General features: G+C 38.9%; 3 protein-coding genes across 3 annotated transcripts in view; 1 reads left to right on the forward strand and 2 right to left on the reverse strand.

The window, feature by feature from the left end:
* The first annotated feature begins 95 nt into the window (after positions 1-95).
* Positions 96-12,530, forward strand: si:ch211-217a12.1 (alanine aminotransferase 2-like). Its single transcript, XM_037756596.1, has 12 exons — positions 96-243; positions 334-510; positions 5,744-5,833; positions 5,970-6,078; positions 6,256-6,389; positions 7,785-8,028; positions 8,143-8,222; positions 9,050-9,186; positions 9,300-9,474; positions 11,272-11,427; positions 11,520-11,632; positions 11,990-12,530. Exons 2-12 carry the CDS (start codon positions 361-363, stop codon positions 12,078-12,080), a joined length of 1,479 nt encoding a protein of 492 aa, XP_037612524.1. The 5' UTR covers positions 96-243; positions 334-360; the 3' UTR covers positions 12,081-12,530.
* An 88-nt stretch (positions 12,531-12,618) lies between these two features.
* pdia4 (protein disulfide isomerase family A, member 4) lies at positions 12,619-19,152 on the reverse strand. Its single transcript, XM_037756593.1, has 10 exons — positions 18,877-19,152; positions 17,616-17,790; positions 17,315-17,520; positions 17,075-17,213; positions 16,481-16,686; positions 16,199-16,357; positions 15,835-15,986; positions 15,424-15,580; positions 13,686-13,919; positions 12,619-13,306 (listed from the first exon to the last, which is right to left on the reverse strand). Exons 1-10 carry the CDS (start codon positions 18,950-18,952, stop codon positions 12,891-12,893), a joined length of 1,920 nt encoding a protein of 639 aa, XP_037612521.1. The 5' UTR covers positions 18,953-19,152; the 3' UTR covers positions 12,619-12,890.
* A 1,239-nt stretch (positions 19,153-20,391) lies between these two features.
* Positions 20,392-24,275, reverse strand: part of LOC119480939 (polycystic kidney disease 1 like 1) — a 49,291-nt gene continuing 45,407 nt past the window's right edge. Inside the window, exons 46-53 of the mRNA XM_037757597.1 lie at positions 24,056-24,160; positions 23,584-23,724; positions 23,133-23,267; positions 22,502-22,714; positions 22,172-22,333; positions 21,699-21,866; positions 21,459-21,556; positions 20,392-21,288 (exon numbers count right to left, since the gene is read on the reverse strand). Coding sequence (XP_037613525.1) covers positions 20,928-21,288; positions 21,459-21,556; positions 21,699-21,866; positions 22,172-22,333; positions 22,502-22,714; positions 23,133-23,267; positions 23,584-23,724; positions 24,056-24,160 — 1,383 coding nt within the window. The 3' untranslated portion in view covers positions 20,392-20,927. The remainder of the gene's footprint in view (positions 21,289-21,458; positions 21,557-21,698; positions 21,867-22,171; positions 22,334-22,501; positions 22,715-23,132; positions 23,268-23,583; positions 23,725-24,055; positions 24,161-24,275) is intronic.

Genomic DNA, 24,275 nt, shown 5'->3' on the forward strand with positions numbered 1-24,275 from the left:
GTTCAAAGTTCCCTTGAGATGGCATTTTTTTCCGACAGCACTTAAAGGCGTCATTTGGCACGCTGAAGCCTGCAGCCGAAATCAATGATGAAAACCAGCCAATCAGGAGCCGAGTTGAGCGAAGGCGTGGCTGTCTGGTGGCAATATGAACACTAAAGAGACTTCAACTGTGTGTTGTAAGCTCACAGAGGAGCAAGAAGGGAAGTGTACATAAGAGTGAAACCGACTCCTATTGAACAACTGGTAACAAGCTAATACACACTTTGTCTGCTCATGCATAGTCCACTGTTGTTCAATTCTTGATGTTTCTAATCCTCTCTTTTTATGTTCCAGATATCCAGCTCCAGTGTGACAACAAACATGTCCCAGCAGGCAGCGAACGGGGTCCCGTGCAGAGGCAGCAGGCTGCTGACTTTGGACAACATGAACCCCCATGTGAGGCGGGTCGAGTACGCAGTCCGTGGTCCCATAGTCCAGCAGGCTCTGAAGATAGAGAAGGAGCTCAAAGAGGTAAAGTGTGCTGCTGCAACATGTGTGCATGCAGTCAAGTTTGATAATGCACACATGTTAAATGTTAATATTAGTGCTGATGTGTGGGACTTTATAGCACAGCTCCTATAGAAAGTTGATGCTTTAATGTGGCACATCACATTTGGGGTGTTATTGTTTTTTATCCATGGGGTATACTGTTATATATGTTATATATTATATACTGTATATATGTTATATATACTGTATATATGTTGTAAATCCAAAATTGAATGTATGCAGATGAACTGTGTGTCACATTCTAGTATTTTTGCATAAAGCTCACACCTTTTTTTCCAAACACCTTTTGGAAATTAGCTTTTTTTTTTTTTTATTATTAAAAAATCACTGCAGCTCCGAGAATATTAGAATCAGAAATTATTATTATTATTATTATTATTATTACTACTTTATTGATCCCTGGGGGGAACTGGGGTGTTACACTTCCCCCTATATAAACTTAAAGAAATGTAAGAAAATAGAAATAGTATGCAATATGTCAAATTGTGTACATAATGCTACTATATAATAACACAATATATGTAGAGAAATATAAGTAAATACTAAAAAAATAAAAGAAATAATAGGGCTAACCTGAATGCTTTGAAGATTTGACATTCATTGCCATGGTAATCGATCTCCAAATCACTATTAAAATGCTTTGTTTTTGTTTTATATAAGTATGTAATAATAATGTATAAATAGCCCATGAAATAAGGAATAATCCCACAACGTTAATCAATATATTCATATTCAGCATTAATTATTATTTAAAATTTACAGACGGATAACACTGTTTGTTATGTCTTGGGCACTGAAGTGGGGGAGATGGAGACAGACAGACAGAAGAACATGTCAGCCTGCCGCACCTCAAAACTTTGAATGACTTTGAATACTTCTCATCAAAGCTTCGAAGTTCCAAAGAAATATGTACTCTGATTTGCATGAACACATGCAATATATGATATATAACCATTAAGACATGCAATATATATATACTTAGTGGCACAGCTACTGTGGACAGTGAGCAAAAAGAGTGATTTCCCTGCTCTGTTTCCTCAAGATGTAAGAAATTAAAGAGACAGGAAAGAGATGTTGTTAGCTCTGATCAATAAGATCCTTGCCTTGGACAGTTTTTGCTGACTGAGAGAGTGGAGGCAGAACGGAGACAGTAGGTCGGCTTTTAAAAGCCCTTACATGACATCAGTGGTGGGTCTGTTATGTTATGTAGCACTCAACTCACATTACATTCTGCTGTGGTAATATTGATCCACCATGCTTTCCTAAGGAAGGGCATGCAGTGAGGCTGTAATGTAACCCTCTAGCAGTTACAGTATGTCCTCATCACAAGACACGTAACGATCTGGTGGGGGCGGTTCTAGCCAGGTTTGACTACTTTTCCGCTCTTGCCTGAGGTGGTCTGAGAGAATGTGCATATCGTGGAGCTTTATTATGTAAGATGAGAGAGTACATTCTCTGTCTTCTTTTGTCTCTCCGGGTTTGCCCACCTCCCTCCCTCCCTCCCCACTGGGGAGAGAGTTCATTGGACGAAGCTGCAGCTGCGAGGCCCTGTAGCGTCACTGGCCTTTTCTCTGCAAGGAGGTCCATTACAAGCAAGCCCCAGTTCTGCTGAAAGTGCTCGAGTTCTTAGTAATCCACTTGTTTTTCCCTCCACTTTATAAAAGGAAAAAACAAGCCTAATGCGGAATGTCTGGAATAACTAGAATAATTTGCTGCAGTGCCATACAATGATTGCAGGTTCATTTTAGACAGGTCAAATACAAAGTCCAGAAGAAAGAGAGTGTAATTTTAATCACATACAGTAGTTTAACCAGCTTTATACATTTATTATGCTTGCAGCAATGCAAGTGCCGGTGAAAACAATCTGAAATCCAGGAGTTTTCTGAGGGGTCAGAAGGGTTTGCATCACTGCAGTTCCAGTCATCTGCTTCCTGTCAGATCTGTGACTGGAACACTTTTACTGACGGCTCAGCAGATTTTATGCAAGTGTGTTTGTGCATGTGTGTGCTGGTGTGGTGATGACCCTTATAAATCCTCACGTAGACATCTGGAATGATAGTGCCTGCACTGCAGTAAGCTTTTTCAGGCTTTGATCCAAGCTGCTGGCAACTTAGTCGGTATTTTCAGTGACAATGAACGGAGGGGTGACATTATAGAGCAAGAACAGAGGTTTAAATTACAAAGAGAGTGATTGGGAGGGTTACTTTCATCTCTTTTTAGAAAAAGTATTGAGTTAGACACTGTATGTCACATGAGCAAAGCAGCCCGTGGTTATTCATCAATTTGCATCAGAGAGAGCTTGAATTATTACAGTTCCAACTATTCTGGCATGACTGAACACTGTTTTCGAGGGTTGTCAGTGTCACGTTATATCATAAGACTCAGATTCAGGTCAGGCTCTATTCAGCCCGGTGACCCAGAGGGTTTCTTGGCTTGGCTCACTGGTCCGGCCGGTCTGTGTAATCAGTGCCTGGTGCTGAGTGAGCAGGAGAACGCAGCGCGGAGCCGGTGGAACCGACTGGCTCCTCTCTTTTCCCCGAGAACAGCGGCCTCTTTGTTGCTGCTCGAGAACAAGGAAGAGGAACGAGGACTAAAAAGGAAACGTGCTGCATCTACTTAGGCTACTTGGATTTCAATCGAGCTCGTATCTGGTTTAAACGTGAAACCCTTGCTCTTGCCGTCAAGCGAGACTTTGCTCTTGCCGTCAAGGAAGGTCATAGAAATGATAATATTATTATCAACTCAAAAGGAAAGTCCTCCCTGTGCCCTTGGAGGCCTTTTGCTTGGTATTTTATCATGTAGAATGTGCTGTATCATGACAATGATCATGTCAACAGCATAACTTTTAACTTATTTTTTTTTTAAATCCTATTGCATTGTAGTTTGCAGTCGCATCCTCTCCGGAGTGACACGGAAGACAAGATTAGTGAAATGTTATGAAGTATGCATGAACTTAAATGTAGGTTTCTGTTTTGGTGAGTTCTTCTGTAGCTCTCTGTTGGTTTAACTGGATGAAATGAGGCATCAGTTTGATATCCGTTTGTGTAGGCATGCTGAAATCCCACAGGACCGTTAGCTCAACACTTCTTGGTTGCCCACTGTGGTGCTGGAGCAGCGCCTCTTGTGACCATACAGTCTCACGCGGGAGTTGCGGTCTTCCTGGCACTGTTCGCAGAGCAACATCTGCTTCTCGTCCCAGTGAAGCAGCTCTTGTTCTTCAAACGTCCAGGTGTCTCCACCTTTTGCTGAGGCTTTTCCCAAGTATTTGTGTCAGTGTTGGTGGCTTTCAGGTCACCTTAACATACGTCTTTGCAGCGTAGCTGTGGTCGCCCTAGTGGCCTTTTTCCCGAGCTCTCCATAAAGGAGGTCTTTGGGAATTCTGCCATCCTCCTTTCCTGGTGAGCTTTGAGTGTCTGTGTCTTGCTGGCATAGAGGAGTGTGCTCACTATACAGGCCCTGTATTACACCGGCGGTTTGGTGTGCTCAGTGAGTTTATTGTTTGTCCATACCGTTTTGGTCAACCTTGCTAGGGTGGTAGAGGCCATTCCAATCTGACTGCTGAGCTCCGTCTCTAAATGCTGGCAAACAACAGAAGACAAAACAAGTTCATAACAAGGGAAATCGGAACAATCTGGCACGGTTATCAGATCCATAAAAAGAATGAAAAGAGACACAAACACACTGTTTTTTTTTCTGTTATTTTACTTTTCGTGTGATTTTATGTATTGACTTTGTGCAGCTTTGACTTGACTCGAAAAGGGTTGACGGCTGAGCTGCACATGAAAGGCCAAATATGGATGTGTGTGTGGTTGAGACACTTCCTCTGTGCTCTACAGCAAGAGAAGCAGCTGTGTAATAACTCACATATTATCATTTTTCTCCTTTCTGAGTAGAATTTTATGACAGAAATGATTGTGCTATGCAATTGTTTTTAAAGGGGACCTATTATACTTTTGTGCTTTTTCCCTTTCCTTTAGTGTGAGACAGAGTTTTTTGTGCATGTGACACATTATGTAAAGTTACAAAGCCCAAAGTCCACGTCAAAGGGAGTTACTCTCCCACACATAAAAACTACTCCTGAACTGCCTGAAACGCCTTTTCTTTTGTAACATGGTGATGTCACCAAATAACACATTTTAATAGGTCATTAAATTCAAGTCAAATATGAATTTCTCTGGACATTTTCAGTTGTGTTTGCCCTTGTATTTCACATCAGCATGCAGTAAAACGTCATGATTTTGAATGCATAAATCATTCAGCCAAAAAGTGATTGATGTGATTTATCACGATAACATTATCTATTTAAACCTCATTGCTCAGCCTTAGTAGGAAGTAACAGGGGACATCTATTGTCCCATTATCTCATTTGATAAACAGCAACAGCTGCAGCATGCTGTGACCAGCAAACAGACCTACAGGCACCAAACCATAGTTTGCAGGCTCCAATTACGTCAAAGAGATGAAGATGAAGGACTTTCTGATTCGATGAAGATGAATGTTGACTTGATAGAGGGAGCAAATGGTTTAGATGTGGAGAGAAATGTAATGAAAAAGCCTCGAGCTTGTTATGCGATTGGATTAAGCCGGCGATTCTTGAGTGAATCCATAACCAGAAACAGAAGGTTTTTGTGTCTCCTGTGAGCCCCAGCAGCAACATCACCCCGGCCCAGGCCAGCGCTTCCCGCTCCTAAAGCCAAACCAGGCTCTGTGCCGGGGTTTTTTGCAAAACAAAAGGGTGCTACAGAGAGAAGATGCATGTGTGAGATTTACATGCTGAGCCATCAGGTGGCAACAACACAGATGTGATGTTATTAACCTTCTGTCTCTGGAAGATTTTATTTTTCCACCACAGAAGGCCTGTGAGAGACAATTTGAAGCGCTACAAGTACAAAACGTTCCTTAGAGTGATATCCTTTGAGATGTGAAACACAGATGTTGGAAGAATGTCTGATTCCTGCAGCCAATATCAATGAATCACATTTGTATGCTGAGGTTAGATATGTAAACCGGTTGAGCAGAAAATGCACACGCGCAGAATTTTCTCTCTTATTTTACTCCGAGATCACAACGGCACAGTCAAGTAATAATAGTTGTTTTCCTTTATTATAGGAAGAAGGCAAAAGACAGAAAGAGGGACATATGAGTGGGGGGAAAAGAAGCCTAACTTTTCTCCGTTCTGTCTTTTTCTTTCCAGGGAGTCAAGAAACCTTTCACAGAAGTCATCAAAGCTAACATCGGCGACGCCCACGCCATGGGTCAGAAACCAATCACATTTTTCAGACAGGTAGGACAGCTTTCTAGTCATCAAGTCGTTTCAGCTCTTATATTTAATAATCAGGCAGCATTCACATTTTCAAGTAAAACAGTATTTGCTACATTTATACACACGCTATTTATTTTTTTTTGTCCTTCCCTCTCAGGTTTTGGCTCTGTGTTCTTATCCTGACCTCCTGAAAGAAGACATGTTTCCAGAGGATGCCAAGAACAGAGCGCGGCGTATCCTCGATGCCTGTGGAGGCCACAGTATAGGTCCGACAACTCCCCCCTCGCTCCGCCAACCACATTTACATCCCTACACACGTCACTATCATCCACCTCCATTTGTCTACTCATTAATAATTGATTTGGATGGTACACTGTTTAAACAGAGCATCAATGTAGTGTGTTTTTTGTTTGAGTCAAAGTTCATTTTTCATGTGTTCAAAGGGGCCTACAGTTCTAGCCAGGGCATTGAGTGCATCCGTCAGGATGTGGCGCGCTACATAGAGAAGAGAGATGGTGGAATCCCCTCTAACCCCGACAGCATCTACCTCTCCACTGGAGCCAGCGATGCCATCGTGTAGGTGTTACACTTTTTATTGTCTCTTCTCCAGAGTGCTGTAGCAGACCAGGGCATTGAATTCTCAATCCAGCACAGGTGACATACTTTTGGCACAGTTGTCCTATCTTTATTCAACTTCTGTTAATTATATACTCAGCTGTACTTTGCACATCTGTGGCTTTACTCTACCCACAGACCTTTGTCACCTTTGATACTGTCAAAACAGCTTTCCCCAGTTTTATGCAACTTAATCAGGTTACTGAATGACCTAAAGATACACTCAACTACAGCACTGCAAGATAGCTACTGTTGTCTGTTGTCTACGATACTTATCATGATACAGGGGTAACGTTTCAACATATTGTGATATATTACGATACTGTAAGCAAGGCGTATTATTATTTAATTACATTTTAGGAAAACTGTCATAGTATAAAGAACACACCATAAATAAATAATTTTAGAATAGGCAAAAATAACGTATTTATACTGCATGCAAAAAACTGCATGGTTTTTGCCCCAAACTGCTTGTGATTATCATAAAGTGGGCTTGTCTGAAAAGGGGAGACTCTTGGGTACCCTTAAAATCCATTTTCATTCACATATTTTGAGTTCAGAGATCAAGGGACCCCTTCAAAAATCGCCAAGCCAGATTTTCCCCACCAAAATGTTGTGTAAATTTGGAGCATTATTTAGCCTCCTTCTCGTCAATGGATTCCTTGGGTTTTATAGTTTCATGTGATTCCAGTTACTGAGCCCTCTACAACCTCCGAAAGATTGAATAGCGGCTGTGCCCGGCGGCAGGCCGTCGGATTTTAAGAGGTTAATTAAAAATGGATACAGTGTTTTGGAGATTCAATATAGTATCACACAACTTAATATCGCGATACTCGTGTGTTCTGATATTTTCTTACACCTCTATTGTGAAGTGAATTTTTATTGTGAAATGTTCAGTTGAGACAGTGTACATTCCAGTTTCCAATACCCATACCACCATACTATTTAGTACGCCAGAACAAGATCTTGTATGTCCCAATACATAGTATGTCAAATGCAGCATGCATGGATGGCAGAGCAACACAGTTGCCGTTGCTACTCAGCCGACTCAACGCGTAAAGCGGTCTCATGTCGTCCCTGTAATGTGGTCATTCAAGTTTGTGGTCTCCAGCAAGTTTGTCAGTCTTTTATTGTGTAACCGTCTGGGTGCCAAATCACCAAACCCGATTGGTTATATGTCTACCCTCCTTATTAAATACTGTAAATGCCTTTCTAACACTTGAGAGGAACATCCTGCCAGTCTACATACTGTATGTTCTTCCAAATATTGTCCTCTATTACTCCTACCACCTCAACGTACATGCTTTCTTTCTTCCTCTCCTTTCCTATGTCCTTCCTCCCTCTCTCCTAATCCCAGACCATGCTGAAGTTGCTGGTGTGTGGCGAGGGTCGTAGCCGTACCGGAGTGATGATCTCCATTCCGCAGTACCCTCTGTACTCGGCCACCCTGGCAGACCAGGATGCCGTGCAGATCAACTACTACCTGGACGAGGACAAGTGTTGGAGTCTGGATGTCAAAGAGCTAAAGAGAGCCCTCAACGCAGCCAGGCAGCACTGCAATCCCCGCGTCCTCTGCATCATCAACCCCGGAAACCCCACTGGTATGTCTGGCGAGTTTCTGTGTGTTAAGTGAAACAGTTGCTGGAATTGTGTCATTTTGTTGGCGTGTTTGTGCACGCCCGACTTGCATCATCAAACTCTGTCCTGTGTGATAGGTCAGGTCCAGAGCAGACAGTGCATTGAAGATGTGATCCGATTTGCTAAAGAGGAGCACCTCTTCCTCATGGCTGATGAAGTAATACACCAATTTCATTACCTCAATTCAGAAGTTTTTCACTCACAGTTTCTTCTGTGTTAAAGGTGCTATTGATAACATTCAGCCACTAGATGTCATGTTCTCCCTCCCCGGTTCCATTGCGTTTACTTCACAACAAGTCGTTGCCAAGCACTTACCGTGAATCTCAGCCATTTATTCATTTTTTCAACACCAACTGACGACTCAGAGATACCACGTGATACCAATGTCGTTTTACTATTGGCTCTCAAGCCTTGTTAGAAGTGGGAACCAAAAGTCAGATATCTTCCACAAATATAAACAAAACTTTCATTTTGGACTCGCCAAATCTTTGAACATGATTAATTCACAATCATAATTTTTTTCAGGAAAAGCCATACTTTTATTCAGCCTCTTTCCAAAGGCTCTGTGGGTGTATTATTTTTTTTAAATATTGTGCTACATAAAAATGTTATCAATGAGACCTTTAAAGAGCAAAATTAGTGACGTTAAAGAAATTAGTGGCGTTAAAACGTAATTGCGTTAACGCATTATCGCGTAAATTTTGACAGCCCTACTGAATACATTTCGATTTGACAACTGATTTCCAAAATATTGAATAAAGTTAATTCATGACTCTATGTAAATACTCACTCAACATTTACCAACCCAATTAATTCATTACATTTCCAGAAGTTAAATACAGTGTATCTTTTGCTATGAGCACGTTTTCTTCATGGCCCTTAAATTATCCTTTTTCAGTCAACTCTTGAATATGTACTGCACATTTCAGTTCATTCTTTTATGGATGCAGGAGGTGTTTTTGATAAGCCGTTTACCAATTTCAGGTCTACCAGGATAATGTGTATGCAGAGGGCTGTAAGTTCCACTCCTTTAAGAAGGTGTTGTTTGAGATGGGACCAGAGTACTCCAGTACAGTGGAGATGGCCTCCTTCCACTCCACCTCCAAATGCTACATGGGAGAGTGAGTAGCTAAACACACACACGCACACACACACTCTCACACACAAGTTGTCACTTGTACTAAGAGTATACTTTGTGTTTGACTTATTCCTTTCCTCTGTTTGCTTTTGCCAGGTGTGGATTCCGTGGCGGCTACATGGAGGTGATTAATATGGACCCTGAAGTGAAGGCCCAGCTTACCAAACTGGTGTCGGTGCGTCTGTGCCCTCCCGTTCCCGGACAGGCTCTCCTGGACCTGGTGGTCAACCCCCCGCAGCCTGATGAGCCCTCCTACAACACGTTTATGAAGGTCTGAAAACCACACCAGCTAGCACACATCATGGCAATGCTCGTGAGTGTATGCAAACACAGAATGTACTTATGTAAACACTTGTAAAAACCACACCATCTAATCTAAGTGCACTGAGCCTGCATTGAGTGTGCTGAAGTTCTCACGTGGCACTGAATAATGAATAATCAGCTTTTAAATTCTGTGCTTGAGCTTTGTAAAGAGGATCATATAAATCAGGGGTCTTAAAAAGTATTAAAAGTTGATAAAACTATTTAGTTACAAATAAGGCCCTAACAAAGTCTCAAACGCCATTTCCATTTCGTTTTCAATATGTATATTTGTCCAGAGAGGTTGTATGCTAAAGTTTGTGTGAATTGAATCATTGTGTAGGCGCATAGTGGGATTCTTTGTAGTTTATTTATAGTATCCTGCTAGATTTGACGTTATCTGAAACGGTCGACCGTTAAGGCGCTTACTGACACACTGACTGACTGTGTGGACTGCTTTATAACATGATGCAAAGCTCCCTTTATGCCGGGGTGTTGAACTACCTAACTAATGGTTGAAATGTACGTTTTTTGAACAAATAGTTTGAGTACAAGGCGTTTGAACCGTGGCTGAAGCACTGCGTTGCCAAATGTACAATAATCATCATATTTGTACAATAATCTTGCCCTTTTTTCAGCAGTCTAAACTATGACTGTTTTGGACATACTATTCTATGACTTTTTTTTGACATACTATACTATGATTTTTTTCAACATACTATACCACGACTTTTTTTATTTTTTCAAAATACTATACTACGACTTCTTCTTAAATTTTTCGACATACTATACTATGACTTTTTTCAACATACTATACTGTGGCTTTTTTTACTTTCTCGACATACTTTACTATCACTTTTTTATTTTTTTGACATATTATACTATGACTTTTTTAAATTTTTTCCACATACTATACTATAACTTATTTTCAACATACTATACTGTGACTTTTTTATTTATTTTGTTTTCGACATACTACACTATGACTTTTTAAATTTTTCGACATACTATGACTTTTTTCGACATACTATAATATGACTTTTTTTTTCAAATACTATAATATGACTTTTTTATTTTTTCAACATACTATACTATGACTTTTTTTATTTTCTCGACATATTATACTATGGCTTTTTAATTTTTTTCGACATACTTTACTATCACTTTTTGTATTTTGTCCACATACTATACTATGACTTTTTAAAAATTTTCGACATACTATACTATGACTTTTTTCGACATACTATTCTCTGACTTTTTGTATTTTTTCCACATACTATACTGACTTTTTGTATTTTTTCCATATACTATACTATGACTTTTTTTTATTTTTTCGACATACTATACTATGACTTATTTTCAACATACTATACTGTGACTTTTTTTTTTTTTTTTTCGACATACTCTACTCTGACTTTTTTTATTTTTTCAACATACTATACTATGACTTTTGTTTTTTCGACATACTATGCTATGACTTTTGTTTTTACGACATACTATACTATGACTTTTTTCGACATTATACTGTGACTTTTTTTTATTTTCTCGACATACTATACTATGTTTGTTTTTTTTGTTGACATACTGTACTATGACTTTTTATTTTTTCGACATACTACACTGACTTTTTTTCCGACATGCTATGCTGATTTTTTTGTGACTTTTTTTCAACATATGCTTTGTCTTTTTTAGGACTTTTTTTTCAACATACTATACTATGACTATGATGTGACCGTAATAAACCTTTTAACTTGTGCTTCTCTTTCAGGAGCGGACAACAGTGTTAGCAGATTTAGCAGAGAAGGCCGGGCTTACAGAGCAGATCTTCAATACAGTACCCGGTATCACCTGTAACCCTGTGCAGGGGGCCATGTACACCTTCCCCCGTATCGCTCTATCGCAGAAGGCCATCGACAAGGCAAAGGTTTGCACTGCACACACTCACCTCATCTCACTAATGAGCCCCCGATTTACTTGTTTGTGTGGACGTGTTCAAGTGTGTATGTTCCTCCACAGGCGGCAGGCCAGGTCCCTGACATGTACTACTGTATGAGGTTGCTGGAGGAAGAGGGTATCTGCCTGGTGCCAGGCAGTGGCTTTGGCCAAAGAGAGGGAACCTTCCATTTCAGGTTAGTACAGCTAAACACTCATTTACTTATTCAAACAGTTCCTCAACTTCATAGTGGAAAAAGGAGAAAACATCTTGCAATCATAATGTGATTTGGCCATTAATCTTGTTATGGATTTTTCTGCATGCTTTAATCTGTACACTTACAAGTTAATGTTCAAAACGTCTTTAGTATCCTTTACTGGCATTACACTCATACTGCATTGCTGTAAAAAGTGTTTTTTTAGCAGTATGCTTCTAAACTTAAATCGAGGTCATGAAACTCATTTGGATCATAACTTAATCATTGTCTCAAAGTAATTCACACCTGTGACAGTATTGCCATTAACTCACATCCGTCTTCCTGCTGTGTATCCAGGATGACCATCTTGCCTCCCACTGAGAAGCTGAAGATTGTGCTGCAGAAGATCCGCGACTTCCACTTGCGGTTCACACAAGAGTTTTCATAACCATCATTTCAAGAACCAACTCATTCAGTGCCAGTATCTTCAAGTGCCTTTGTGTGAAGGAGGCAGTAGTCTTAATGTCAACTCCTCCAATACCCATCTCTCACCTCAAGGCTGTATTCACGCTAGATCAGTTTTTTGCAGATATTTTCACTGTTTCGCATCAGTGAAGAACGTTGAACGTTTCCTTGTTTAGACAGTTAGTGAAAGTTAGATGTTCGAAATGTTATCTAAAGAGTATAAGATAATTAAGATGTCCTTGTCAAAGATGCTTCCGCAGATGCATCTCTCCTGCCAAGATTTGTACAGCCAAATTAGTTTGGAAGTATCAATTTAACAACATGTTAGGTGAGTAGTGCCATGTGTTTCAAGGCCTGTCTCAGATTGTAGGCATTTGTAGTACTAATTTTTAAATTGTTCTTAAATATAAATAAAAAACTTGAATTTCTAGAACACTTGTTTTCTGAAATGTGTGTGCATTTGGAATATATTTACAAAACATTTTCCAGTTTGTATTGATTTAAAGTAACAAAGAGTCACATTTGAGTGCTGGCCCACAAAGCTGCCATCATTTTTTTAGTTTTATTTAAAAAGACTGAACTCTTCAACAGTGCGTACATGCTTTTTAGAAACGGAAGAAAGCTGAATCTCTTGGAATGAACAGAAACTAAAAAAAGATGATTGAACATTGTAATCATCACAGCAAAATCAGTAACACCGTTAAACACCACTGCGTTCCCTTCACCTTCACAGAGGCCTCCTAACACTCCCGAGCTCCGTTAAGAGTTCTTAGTTGCTCGTCGAGAGACATTTTCAAAGTTCGTCTCTATTCTGTGATAGCTTTGTGGCATGCTTTTCCACGAACTTGCTGAAGCCCTCTACTGTTCTGTCACCACCTTCAAATTTGATGGGGCTCTGCTTGCTGTTGCTTGGAGCAAAGTATATCGTTGGGAAGCCTTCTGTTTTGTAGTTCTCATTTGGCACGTCGTTGGCAGAGCCGTCCATCTTGGCGATCACCAGGTTCTTCTCACCCTTGTACTTCTTGCCCAGAGCCAAGTAATCAGGCTCCAGTTTCTTACAGTGGCCGCACCAGGGAGCATAAAACTCAATCAGGACATCCTTCTGGGTATCCATGACGATCTCGTCAAAGGTCTTTCCTACCACAATCGTAACTGGTCCTTTGTTGTTCTTTGGCACTGGCTGGGACTTGATAATGGGTTTGAGCTTTCCTGAAGACACGAGAGAGAAATGCAGAGGATGTGATTTTACTTCCATTTATCATTTACTTTTTTTGACTGTAATTTAAAGGTTTTGGTCAACGTTAGACTTAAGTGTCAATTAGGCCATATTTGTATAAGATGATTCCTATTGATTCAGGTTGAATGTATATACAAGCAACAGATTATGGCAGCAAATGAAATTAATTTGACACTTTCAAAAGTGAAACTTGGTTTTCATAATGCTAAAACAGTGCAAATTACGGAAGACTAATTGCATGTGCCTCAAATAGCCAAACCAAACCATGCTTCTTTTACATGATCCCATGTTTCAAAATTCATATAATTTACAAAAAAAAATAAAAAATAATCTCATTAATTTAATACTGACCTTTCTTAAAAGCCATAACAAAGTCTCTCAGCACATCAGCGTCAAACTCGTCCGGCTCCATGGCAAACTTTTTGCCGCCATCTGCCAGAATTCCCACATTCACTTCCTCTCCGCTATCGCTCAGGCCCAGGCTCTTCAGCTCATCTGCATAGTCCTCTTCATCACCGATGGCAAACATGTACTCTGGGAAGTCCATGGCCACCTCAAGCACCTTGGATCTCCAGAACTGCGTAGCTAAAAATGAAAAACAAGAGGTTTGTTACTGCATCATGAATCCCTCCACAGTTGTGTGTTAATTGTTAAGAGTAGTTGCTGTGTCAATAGACGCAACATTTGGAGGAGCCCTGGTATAGTATGCCATACCAAAAAAAAGGAAAAATGTTGTGAAAAATAGTATAGTATGTCAAAAAAAAGTCAGTCTAGTATGTCGAAGTATTTTTAGAAAAGTTATAGTATAACATGTTTAAAAAAAAATTATAGTATAGCATGTCAAAAAAAAAAAAGTCAGTGTAGTATGTCGAAAGAAAGTCATAGTACAGCAGTATGTTGGAAAAAAGTCATAGAGCATGTTGAAAAAATAAAAAAAATCATACTATAGCATGTTAAGAAAAGGTCATAGTATAGTATGTTGAAAACGTCATAGTATGTCTAAAAAAAGTCAGTACTGTATGTCAAAATTCATAGTATAGTATGTCAAAAATAAGCAAGTCATTATAGTATGTCGAAAAAAAGTCATAGTATAGTACGTAGGAAAAAAAAGTCAGTACTGTATGTCGAAAAAAATAAGTCATAGTATAGTAGGTCGCAAAAATAAAAGTCAAAGTATAGTGTGTTGATAAAAAAAAATTAAAAAAAATCATAGTTTGGTATGCCAAAAAAAGTCATATGATATGTCAAAAAAAATAAGGAAATCATATTATAGTATGTCGAAAAACATAGCATAGTATGTAGAAAAAAGTCAGGTCAATGTGTCAAAAAAGTCAGTACAGTATGTCAAAAAAAGTCATAATATCGTATATTGAAAAAAGTCATAGTATAGTACGTCACCAAAATAAAAAAATAGTCTCGTATGCCAAAAAACAGTCATAGTATAATATGTCGAAAAAATAAAAAAGTCATAGTATGGCATTTAAAAAAAATAAATCATAGTGTATTATGCCGAAAAAAATGTCACAGTATAGAATGTTGAAAAAAAGAGATAAAGTCACAGTACCGTATGTCGAGAAAAAAAAGTCATAGTATACTATGTTGGGGAAAAAAAGTCATAGTATAGTATGTTGGAAACATTTAAATAAAGCTCATCATATAGTATGAATTGAAAAAAAAAACAGTCAAAGTCATAAAAAAGTCATATTATAGTATGTCATAAAAAGGACAAACATGTCAGAGTATACTACGTTACAAAGCTGTCATAAATGTCATAGTATAGTATGCCATACAAATGTATTAAAAAAAATTTAATTTTATAGTATTCCATAAAATGTAAAAAAATAAAATAAAAAACATAGTATAGCATGATAGAAAAATGTCAATATTTTCCCCCTTGATACCAGGCCACATAAACAGCATTACAACAATTAAAAAAAAAAAATGGCATACATACAACAATGAATGAGCAGAGGCAGAACTAAACTCACATTAAGGACAGTGCAAAGTCAAATTCACACTCATAAGATCACTAGCTGTTTAGCAAAACCCCAGGTCAAACCTATTAACCTAAAAAATATGAGAAACTCACCTTTCCTGTAGTCAAAACTGAAGTCAACTCCATAGTACACAACCACCAGGGGTCTTTTGGTGTAGCGCTTGGCATCATTGCTTGGTTTTCTGTGGCCCACCAGAGGAGTCACATGCTTTTTGAAGAACTCCTGCACTTCTGACACCAATGTAGAGTCCTATGTGATAAATAAATGAATGTGCCTTGAGTTCAAAAGTGATTATCGAAATAAATCAGAAAATAGGGACTCTTTTTAGAGAGCCTTAACTTCAAGCACTTCTCATGTGAAACCCCTTACTGCTATTCTATTTTACACTGATACTAGAACTGAAAGAAAGCACAGTCAAATATGATTCTGAGTTTCATACCACATGAAGCTAATTCAAATCACAACTAGTGAAAAAACACTGAAAATGATCAAACAGACCGTACCGTTACTGCAAGTGTGTTTGACGCTGACTCGTACTTTGAGCGGAACTTTTCAGGCTGAACGATGACAATCTGACCGGGCGAAGCTTTGAGCAGTTTGGTCACTTCAGAGCTGAAGGAGTGACGGAAGGTGAAGTCTTCCCTCAGTGCATAACCTGCCAGACAGACAGACAGCAATGAGAATACCAGCCACATGTCCATTTGACTGGCATTTGAAGTTTTCAAGACAGCCACGCAGAGATATTAGAACTTTGACACTACCATAGATGTATCCATCTCAAGCAAAGTTTCCTAGAACACACAGGCATGAAGAGAAAAATAACTTGGCCACATGCTTTGATTATAGCACTAAGCTCATGGTACTTACAGGCCTCAATGTAGATCTCATAGGCTGAATCCTGTTCACTGGAGAACACGCCAACTATGACCGCATCGTCACCATCCTTGATGAGCTCCTGCACCTGTTTAACTGCCTGGACCTGCTTGGAGGGAGGCCCTGCCTGCTCACCCATGTAGTCAACGATGCCTAGAGTGAAAACGAAAGAGGTGGATCAACTGTGATTGGATGAACAGATATTAAATGTGCACACTGGCCTGCATGCACATTAGCATACATGGTTAACAGCGACTCGTATTAGTGTCAACCTACCACGCTGCTCTCTGGGTCCGTTGTAGTCAAACATCTTGCCTCTCCTGAAGATTTTGATGGTGGGATAGCCTGTAACTTCAAAACGTGTGGCTATGTCATTCTCAACAGTGGCGTCCACCTTGGCCAGAGGAATGGGAGGAGAGCGCTGGCTCAACTCCTTGGCGGCCTTCTCGTACTCTGGAGCCAAACTCTTACAGTGTCCGCACCTGAAGAGGAGTAATAACAGGCAAATAATAAGGAACGTTTTTGTCACTTTTAAGTCAACACTGACATAGAGTGCTACAGGAATGAGTCCTAAAACACGGAAAATAGTTAGTATTTTAGCACTTCTGGTTCCAATGTCTGGAGGAGATTGTCGTGCGTTGTTATTGGCTCAATTTCAGCGAGTGCAGATCAGAATTTTCTGCGCATGTGTTGTACCCCAAAGATAGGACGCGTTGACGCGCAACATTTCCTCTTTACACCCTCCTTTGTTGGCCTACAAAAATACATCATCCCTGGAGCACTCTATTTACAGGTACAATTAAACCAACTGTATTATCTATCTGTTCTATGGATCTATTAATCTGTATAATTGACAGTCTGCTGACTGACCATGGAGCGTAGAACTCCACCAGGATGATGTCTGCGTTGTTAACGATCTCATCAAAGTTGTCCTTGGTCAGCACCAGCGTCGCCTCAGGAGGGGGCTTCCAATCTGGTTGAGCCACCTCTTTCACCCGGGCCACAATAGCTGCAACAAACAGGGATTCAACATATAAACGCCAATTCTTTTAAAAAAAAAGAGGTCAGGTTTGGTTTGAAATGCTGTGATGATGCTTAAATGACTCCTACCCTTCTCAGTTCTTTCTCCGTCATAGTCCAAAGCTTCCCCATTTTTCATGATCTTGATGGTGGGATAGCCTGATACTTCGAACCTGCTCGCTAAATCACCGGCTACCGTTGCATCCACTTTGGCCACAGGTATAGGAGGGTCGTTCTCCTTAAGAGCCTGAGCGATTTTTTCATACTCTGGGGCAAACTGTTTGCAGTGCCCACACCTAAAAAGGATAAACAAAGAGCACAGGAAAAAAATTTAAATTTGCATGGATATGGAAAGTAAGAGGGATTGCTGTAAAAGAATAACAAGACGCACCATGGGGCATAAAACTCAACCAGAACTGTGTCTTTGCCTGCCATGAAAGGGTCATAGTTGTTGTTGGTGAAAACCAGCACTCCGTTCTCTTCTTTCACCTCTGTGCCATCATCTTCATCTTCCTCCTCCTCCTCTTCACTGTCCTCTTCATCAGCATCCTCCTTCTCTGCAACATCTTACAACAAATAAGGAAAGGACACAAACTGATTTCAGGAGTATAAGCTTGGACAGTGTCTTTAAAATGCTGCTCGTTTTTACTCCTTTTGGTTAAAGAAATAAGGCAGGTACGGACATAACTTACTTTTAAACCACATGTGCTGTACCTTGTAAAAAAAAAAAAACTGAGGCTAAAACTGGGTTTTTATTTTCAAAACAAGTTGTGTCTATGGCATGCGAATGTTTTTAGCCCCCTTGTTGTACAGCTGACTCCCAGAAAAGTTCCTTTTTGTCCCCCCATTTGTCTTTAGGTAGTTCTCTTTTAATGCAAATTTTAGTGCTTTTGTGAATTGTATTTTATCTCTATTTGTGTCTGCAACTTTGTGTTCTTGCTGCTGACCGTCTTGGCCAGGTCTCCCTTGGAAAAGAGGTTCTTAATCTCAATGGGACTAACCTGGTTAAATAAAAAAAAATTAAAAAGAACATATATTCTGTTTGCAAAATGAGGGATACACCTGTACTGTCACAATGCTGTACACTAACACTAACATGTGACGTTACAACAGTCAAATTGAGCTGCTGTGTGTTGCTGAGTGTTGTTGGAATTATTGTGAGGTTTTTTTTTCTTTGAGTTATTTATTTATTTTGTCTTATCTTTTATTTTATTTATTTATTTATTTTTGTTAGATAAATGAAATACATGAAATGCCATGTCTCTCTTTCTTTGAAATTCTGACTAAGCATTTCATTGTATAATTTAATTATTAATATTGTTAGTCTGTCTGTATGTGTATATATGTCTATATGTAAAATTCAATAAAATTATTGTTTTAAAAGAAAAAAAAGAAGAAAAAAAAAACATGTGATGTTACAACAAGGAAAATTAAGATTTTGGACGTTGTTAAAACTCACAAGTCAAGTAACACCATATTTGTGTGTTGCAGTCCAGGTGACATCAGCTTACCTGTCCTGTTAGCTGTGGTGCTAACAGATCTAGCAGAGGTTTGCATACCAACAACAAGCAGGAAACACACACACACAGCAGCTGCGACATTGCTTTACTTAAACAACTCATTCAGGTTGTTAAAAATGGGCTATGACTTACCATCTTCACATGTGCAGAGAGTTGCAAAATGTGCAACGCCGAGCAGCACAATCAGCAGCAGAGCAAGCTTCTTCATTGTCCACAGAGAGATGATGACGACGTGGTTTTATCACAAGTAGCTGGCTAATTAACTTAGCTAATGATGCAGATGAATGTCATCGAAGATACTGTCTGCTAAACAGACCCGGGTCAATACTGATATGTGGCTGTAAACGCCTTTGGGCTCGTGGTTTCATACAAACTAATCACTTCCTTAAAGCACACACTCACACACACACCGCCTCCTCCGTCTGTAAGTTGTCTGACTTGCCACGCTCTGATTGGTCCTCATCATCTGCTGTCATCCAATCACAATCCGCCACTCAATTATACGTTGTATGATGCTATTGGATACTTTTATTATTTCCTTATTACTTTTATGGGCCAGTGGTTGACAGACTAAAACTTTTATTTAGTGGTAGATTGCATGATAATTTTTTTTTTCTTAACCTCATATGATGCACAACAAGCAATGGATATTCATCACAATCTAGTTTCTGAAACCTAAGGGTCACAGTGTTCAATATTTATATAGCAAAATATATATAATATATATATATATATATATATATATATATATATAATAAAATATATAATATATAATATATATAATCTAATATAATATATATATTATATTAGATTATATATATAATCTAATATATTATATATATATAATATAATTTAATATATTATATATATAACATAATGTATTATATATATAATATAATGTATTATATATAATATATTATATATATAATATATTATATATTATACATTATATATAATATATATATATATATTCATATATAATAGAATGAAGATATACCCTCAAGATATTTGAGGATACTGATTTGCTATAATTTATATATATATATATATATATATATATATATATATATATATATATATATATATATATATATATATCTTGAGGGTATATCTTATATATAGGGTATATCTTATAAGGGCATATCTTATATATATATAAATTATAGCAAATCAGTATCCTCAAATATCTTGAGGGTATATCTTCAGGACTATTCAGAAGGTATTCTTATAAAAAAATATATATATATAAATTGACACCAATGACTTTCATTTTTTTGCAAAGAAATAGTGCTTTACAAAACATGTTCAACTTTGATGCATCAATATAAATACATTAAAAATACTTTTTGGATTGCCAGCGCATTAAGGTCCCTTTATTTGGTGTACATCGCCACGATAACATAGCAGTCAGCTCTTATGGAATCAGGTTGGGTGATTGATAAATAATATGCCTAATTGCAGATTTGATTTCTTATTGGAAAAGTGGAAAACAAATCACTTTATTAACAAGTTTTGCAACAATGCAAGTACTAAGTATCAAAAAATCTTATTTCAAATGGTTATGTAATCCAAGTTGGGAGACTAGGGACATTTAAACATTGGACATGAGGTAACCAGAATTAGGGAAAGAGAGCCCGTAAATTCCACCAAAAAAAGACTTTATTTCAGATGAGTTTCCCCTTTGACATCACCAAGTGGTGTATCTGCATTAATACACAAACAAATGGAGATGCATGACATAAAACATTGCACATGCATCTACTCAATCGTCTTAATTGTCAAAGCAAAGTCAGATAATATTTGAATAAAAACAATATTCCATTACATGGGAATTGAGTCATAAAGTGAACACAGAGGCATGACATTATCTAAGTGATAAACCTGAGGAATAACTCACTTTAGTCGCACTGGATAAAACAGGGTAACATGTCTGGCTGGTAGCAGGGCAAACAGAGAAATGTTCTTCCTCCTACCCTCCTAGTGATAGGAGCCCTGATTTAGCCTGTGGCTCCTCTCAGGGCACATCAGGATATGGCAGACATTCATTATTTTCTAATTAAGCAGATGAAATAAGATGCTGGGCACATACATCTTAATAGAATAGAAAATACAGACCTTGCAGATCTTGTCTTTTGAAAAATGCTTGTAGTGTCCCAGCCACAAATGTCATCTCCATAAGGACGCTACTGTTTATCTGGCTCTACACTCGCAGGCTCCTCATGGACCAGAACTTCCACCACCACCTCTGTATGTGTGGCCTGAGTCTTACTTAAGCAGCAGTTGTCATTTGTTTTAGTCCATTGGTCAGCCTGCTTCTCCAGAACATCTTCTGTCCAAACCCTGATTAGTGATGCTGACTCTGGTAGGGACGGACAGTTTTGTGCCTTTAAATAAGTCTGGAGCTCTCTGTCTTTTGGGTTTTCTTCGGCTTTTGTTCCAGGTTGATGTGAAGTATCCGATGCTAAAACATTGTCTGAGGTGGAATGGTCTCTCCTTTGGCCTCTCTGCTGCAGGAACTGCAGTGTTTCCAATTCAAGCTTAGACCTGGTAATGCAGTGTCATGCAGAAAAACATGAGAATTTGTCTTTTGCTTGATACTTTATGTATAGATTTTCAGTTTACGGAACAAAAACAAACATTTTGCAATTTATGATATTTGAATTTTGCTTAAGAATGGTCTATAGCCTAAGTAGATGCTAGAAAAATGCTATTACCTGAGCAGGTGAGATACAGGAAGGGGTCCTCCATGGCCACTGACATCTGTGTGATCATTAATCATCATCTCTTCTGTCTTTTGTGTTCTTACAAGGTCCTGTAACAGAAACACACGGTGTGCAAACAGCATCGGCTTTCCAAAATGCACCTTTTTAAAATAGTGTGTTTGAGAGCAAGTGTGCATGCACTGTATGCATATGTCTGTGTCTTTTTTTTCTAGATTTTTGAGTCTGGCTCACCTGTGCGTCCATGTTGGAGGGCTCCCGTGTGGGTGAGATGACAGGACTGTCCTCCTCCTTGTAGCGATGGGCTTTGGGGGGCAGAGTGTGGTGCGGACTGTTTGAGAGGGCGTTGAGTCTGAACAACAGTTCATCTACTAAGCTTTCAAACTCCTCAAAGTAATACGTCTGGAAAAACCAGAAGACAATGTTATTGTAAACTCTACAAATATAATGTGTTACATTTGAGGATGATATAATGCAACAGGATTTATGGGAAATGTGGTCTTAATTTTAAGAAACGCACACAGTAGCATGAAATATAATCCTGACTATAGTCTCAGATGTTCACACCAAGGTAATCTGACATATATTATGTATTTAAAATGATACAGAGCAACATCAATAGTCTGTAAAATGGATTTTTTTTATAAAGAATCTCAGTTTTATCGTTGACTTGACACTTTTTATGGACTGAGCAGCGTTTTCCTCACCCTCCGTTCCACATGATTTTCAATCCATGCTTGTCTATGCTGCCCAGTGAACTCAGAGACCCTCCGTCTGATGTAGTCGGCTAATTCTGCTACGGTGAAGACATTTCCTCTGCTGTGAGATCTTTTGGCACTTCTGACCAATGAGGACACCACACCTATCACCTACAAGAAAGAAAGACGGCTGTTCAGACTCTGACTGATAGTTTCTTCCACTGAGAATAAGTAGTGCAAAGACGTATTTGTATGCATAAATCAGCTAATCACACCCATTCAGTCACATTTTTTACAAATAAAAACAGCTTTATATCATATAGTATACTGTATATGTACCACTGCTGTCCACACCACAGAGGACAGATGGAGAGCTCCACGGTAAAGGAAATCACGCCAAGAGAAGAGGAGTCCCTTAACGGCCCTCTGACCCCAGCAGTGACAGAGGAGGGTCTGAAGGGAGCGGGAAAGTGAGCTGAAGGCCCAGGAGCTTTGTACAAACAGGAGATTGCCCACGCAGGCCAGCGCCACCATCAGGATAAGACCTGAAATCTGGGACAGAAGATTGAGACCGTTTTTATCTTTCCTGTCTGTCTAGTGAGCTTGCTCTTTGCCTACTTTAGAATAATAACATCCAGACATTTTAGAGACAAATACCCATATGAACAGGTCTTAGACAGCTGCTTTAAGAGGGTGAAAATCTAGAAAAAATATCAGCATTTCATATGTGGGTAGGACACAGTATCTCCAGAAATAAATTGCCTTTATAATTCCCAGTCATTTTCCAACTGGACAGGAGTGCAGGTGTTATTATATTTCCCTACAAACAACACAATTTCGGATGAAATAATCATATATAATTTGAAAACTGTGACCTATACCTGTGAGTTACGTGTTAAATAATATTTCAAGGTAGCAATTGGAATGAAGACCTTTCCTAACTGGTGGTAATGCTGCACAATGTGTTTACCGTTGGCCAGAAAAGGCTGGAGAGTGAGCGGGTGAGGAGTGTAGCAGAGGCGGCCAAAGTCCTGTTCACCCTCAACACAATCACACACTTCATGGTGAGAAGGAAGAGCGTAGCGCCACGCAGAGTACGAATATACTGCAGACACAAAAGACATCTTAATCCCTGTCAATCATTAAAACCCACACCATGATCTCTAAAGGCTTTCCTTGTGTATTTAATAGGAGTGTGTCTAACAAAAACAACAACCCTTGTACACAGTGTGTCTTCTTAAAAAGTATTATAACTAAATGTAATTTTTTAATAATGCTCTGCCAATAAACATATTTATCTCTTTAAAGACAGATCTCTTTCATTTTTCCAAAGGATGGCACTGAAATAAATTAAAGCAGGACAGGCAGTGAACTGTTTTCTCAACAGTAAATATTTGTTTTTGTCTCTTTCTTTCTCTCACTTGTTCCCAGGTAGCCAGGAGGCTGACATCAACATGTCCCGTGTAGTTGTGTCTCTGGAGCAGCTCCACAACCTCCAAGATAATAATGGAGTGATAGATGTAATAAACAAAGTACACTAAAGATACTGTCAGCACACTGACCTGCAAAACAGAGAAAAAAAGAGAAAGTAAGGTATATTATTACAGCGGTAAAAGCATAATCAGGTACATATCATTCTTCTGCAGTGTGCTTTGACCTTCAAGCTTCACAGGTATGTTAGTTTAAGAGCAACAGGTTACTGTACCCTCTCAGTTAGGTCATTATGATCTTGTTTGTACTGGTGTGTGGCCGAGTGTGTGTGCCGTGCCTGTGCATGTGTCTACTGTATCTTCAAACTGTGTGCATGCAGGTCTTTTAATCTTTTTTTGAGTTTATTATGTTGGTATTAATCATTTTTGCCTGTGTATGTTTATGCATATGTGGCGGACTCACTTCCAACCAGTTGCAGGGTTTCCTCAAGTATCCCATCAGCCCTTGCTGCCCTACAGTGTGCACTTGATTACAGAGTTGCAGCAGAGACAAGAGAAGGAAGAGGAGCTGGAGGGGAGGAAGAAAACACACAGGGAACTTTAAAGGGATTGTTCTGTTTTTTTTAAAATTGGGGTTGTATGAGGTACTTATCCATAGTCCATCTATTACCTACAGTAGATGG

Source organism: Sebastes umbrosus, chromosome 21 (assembly GCF_015220745.1).
Source record: "Sebastes umbrosus isolate fSebUmb1 chromosome 21, fSebUmb1.pri, whole genome shotgun sequence".
NCBI classification, from domain to species: Eukaryota; Metazoa; Chordata; class Actinopteri; order Perciformes; family Sebastidae; genus Sebastes; species Sebastes umbrosus.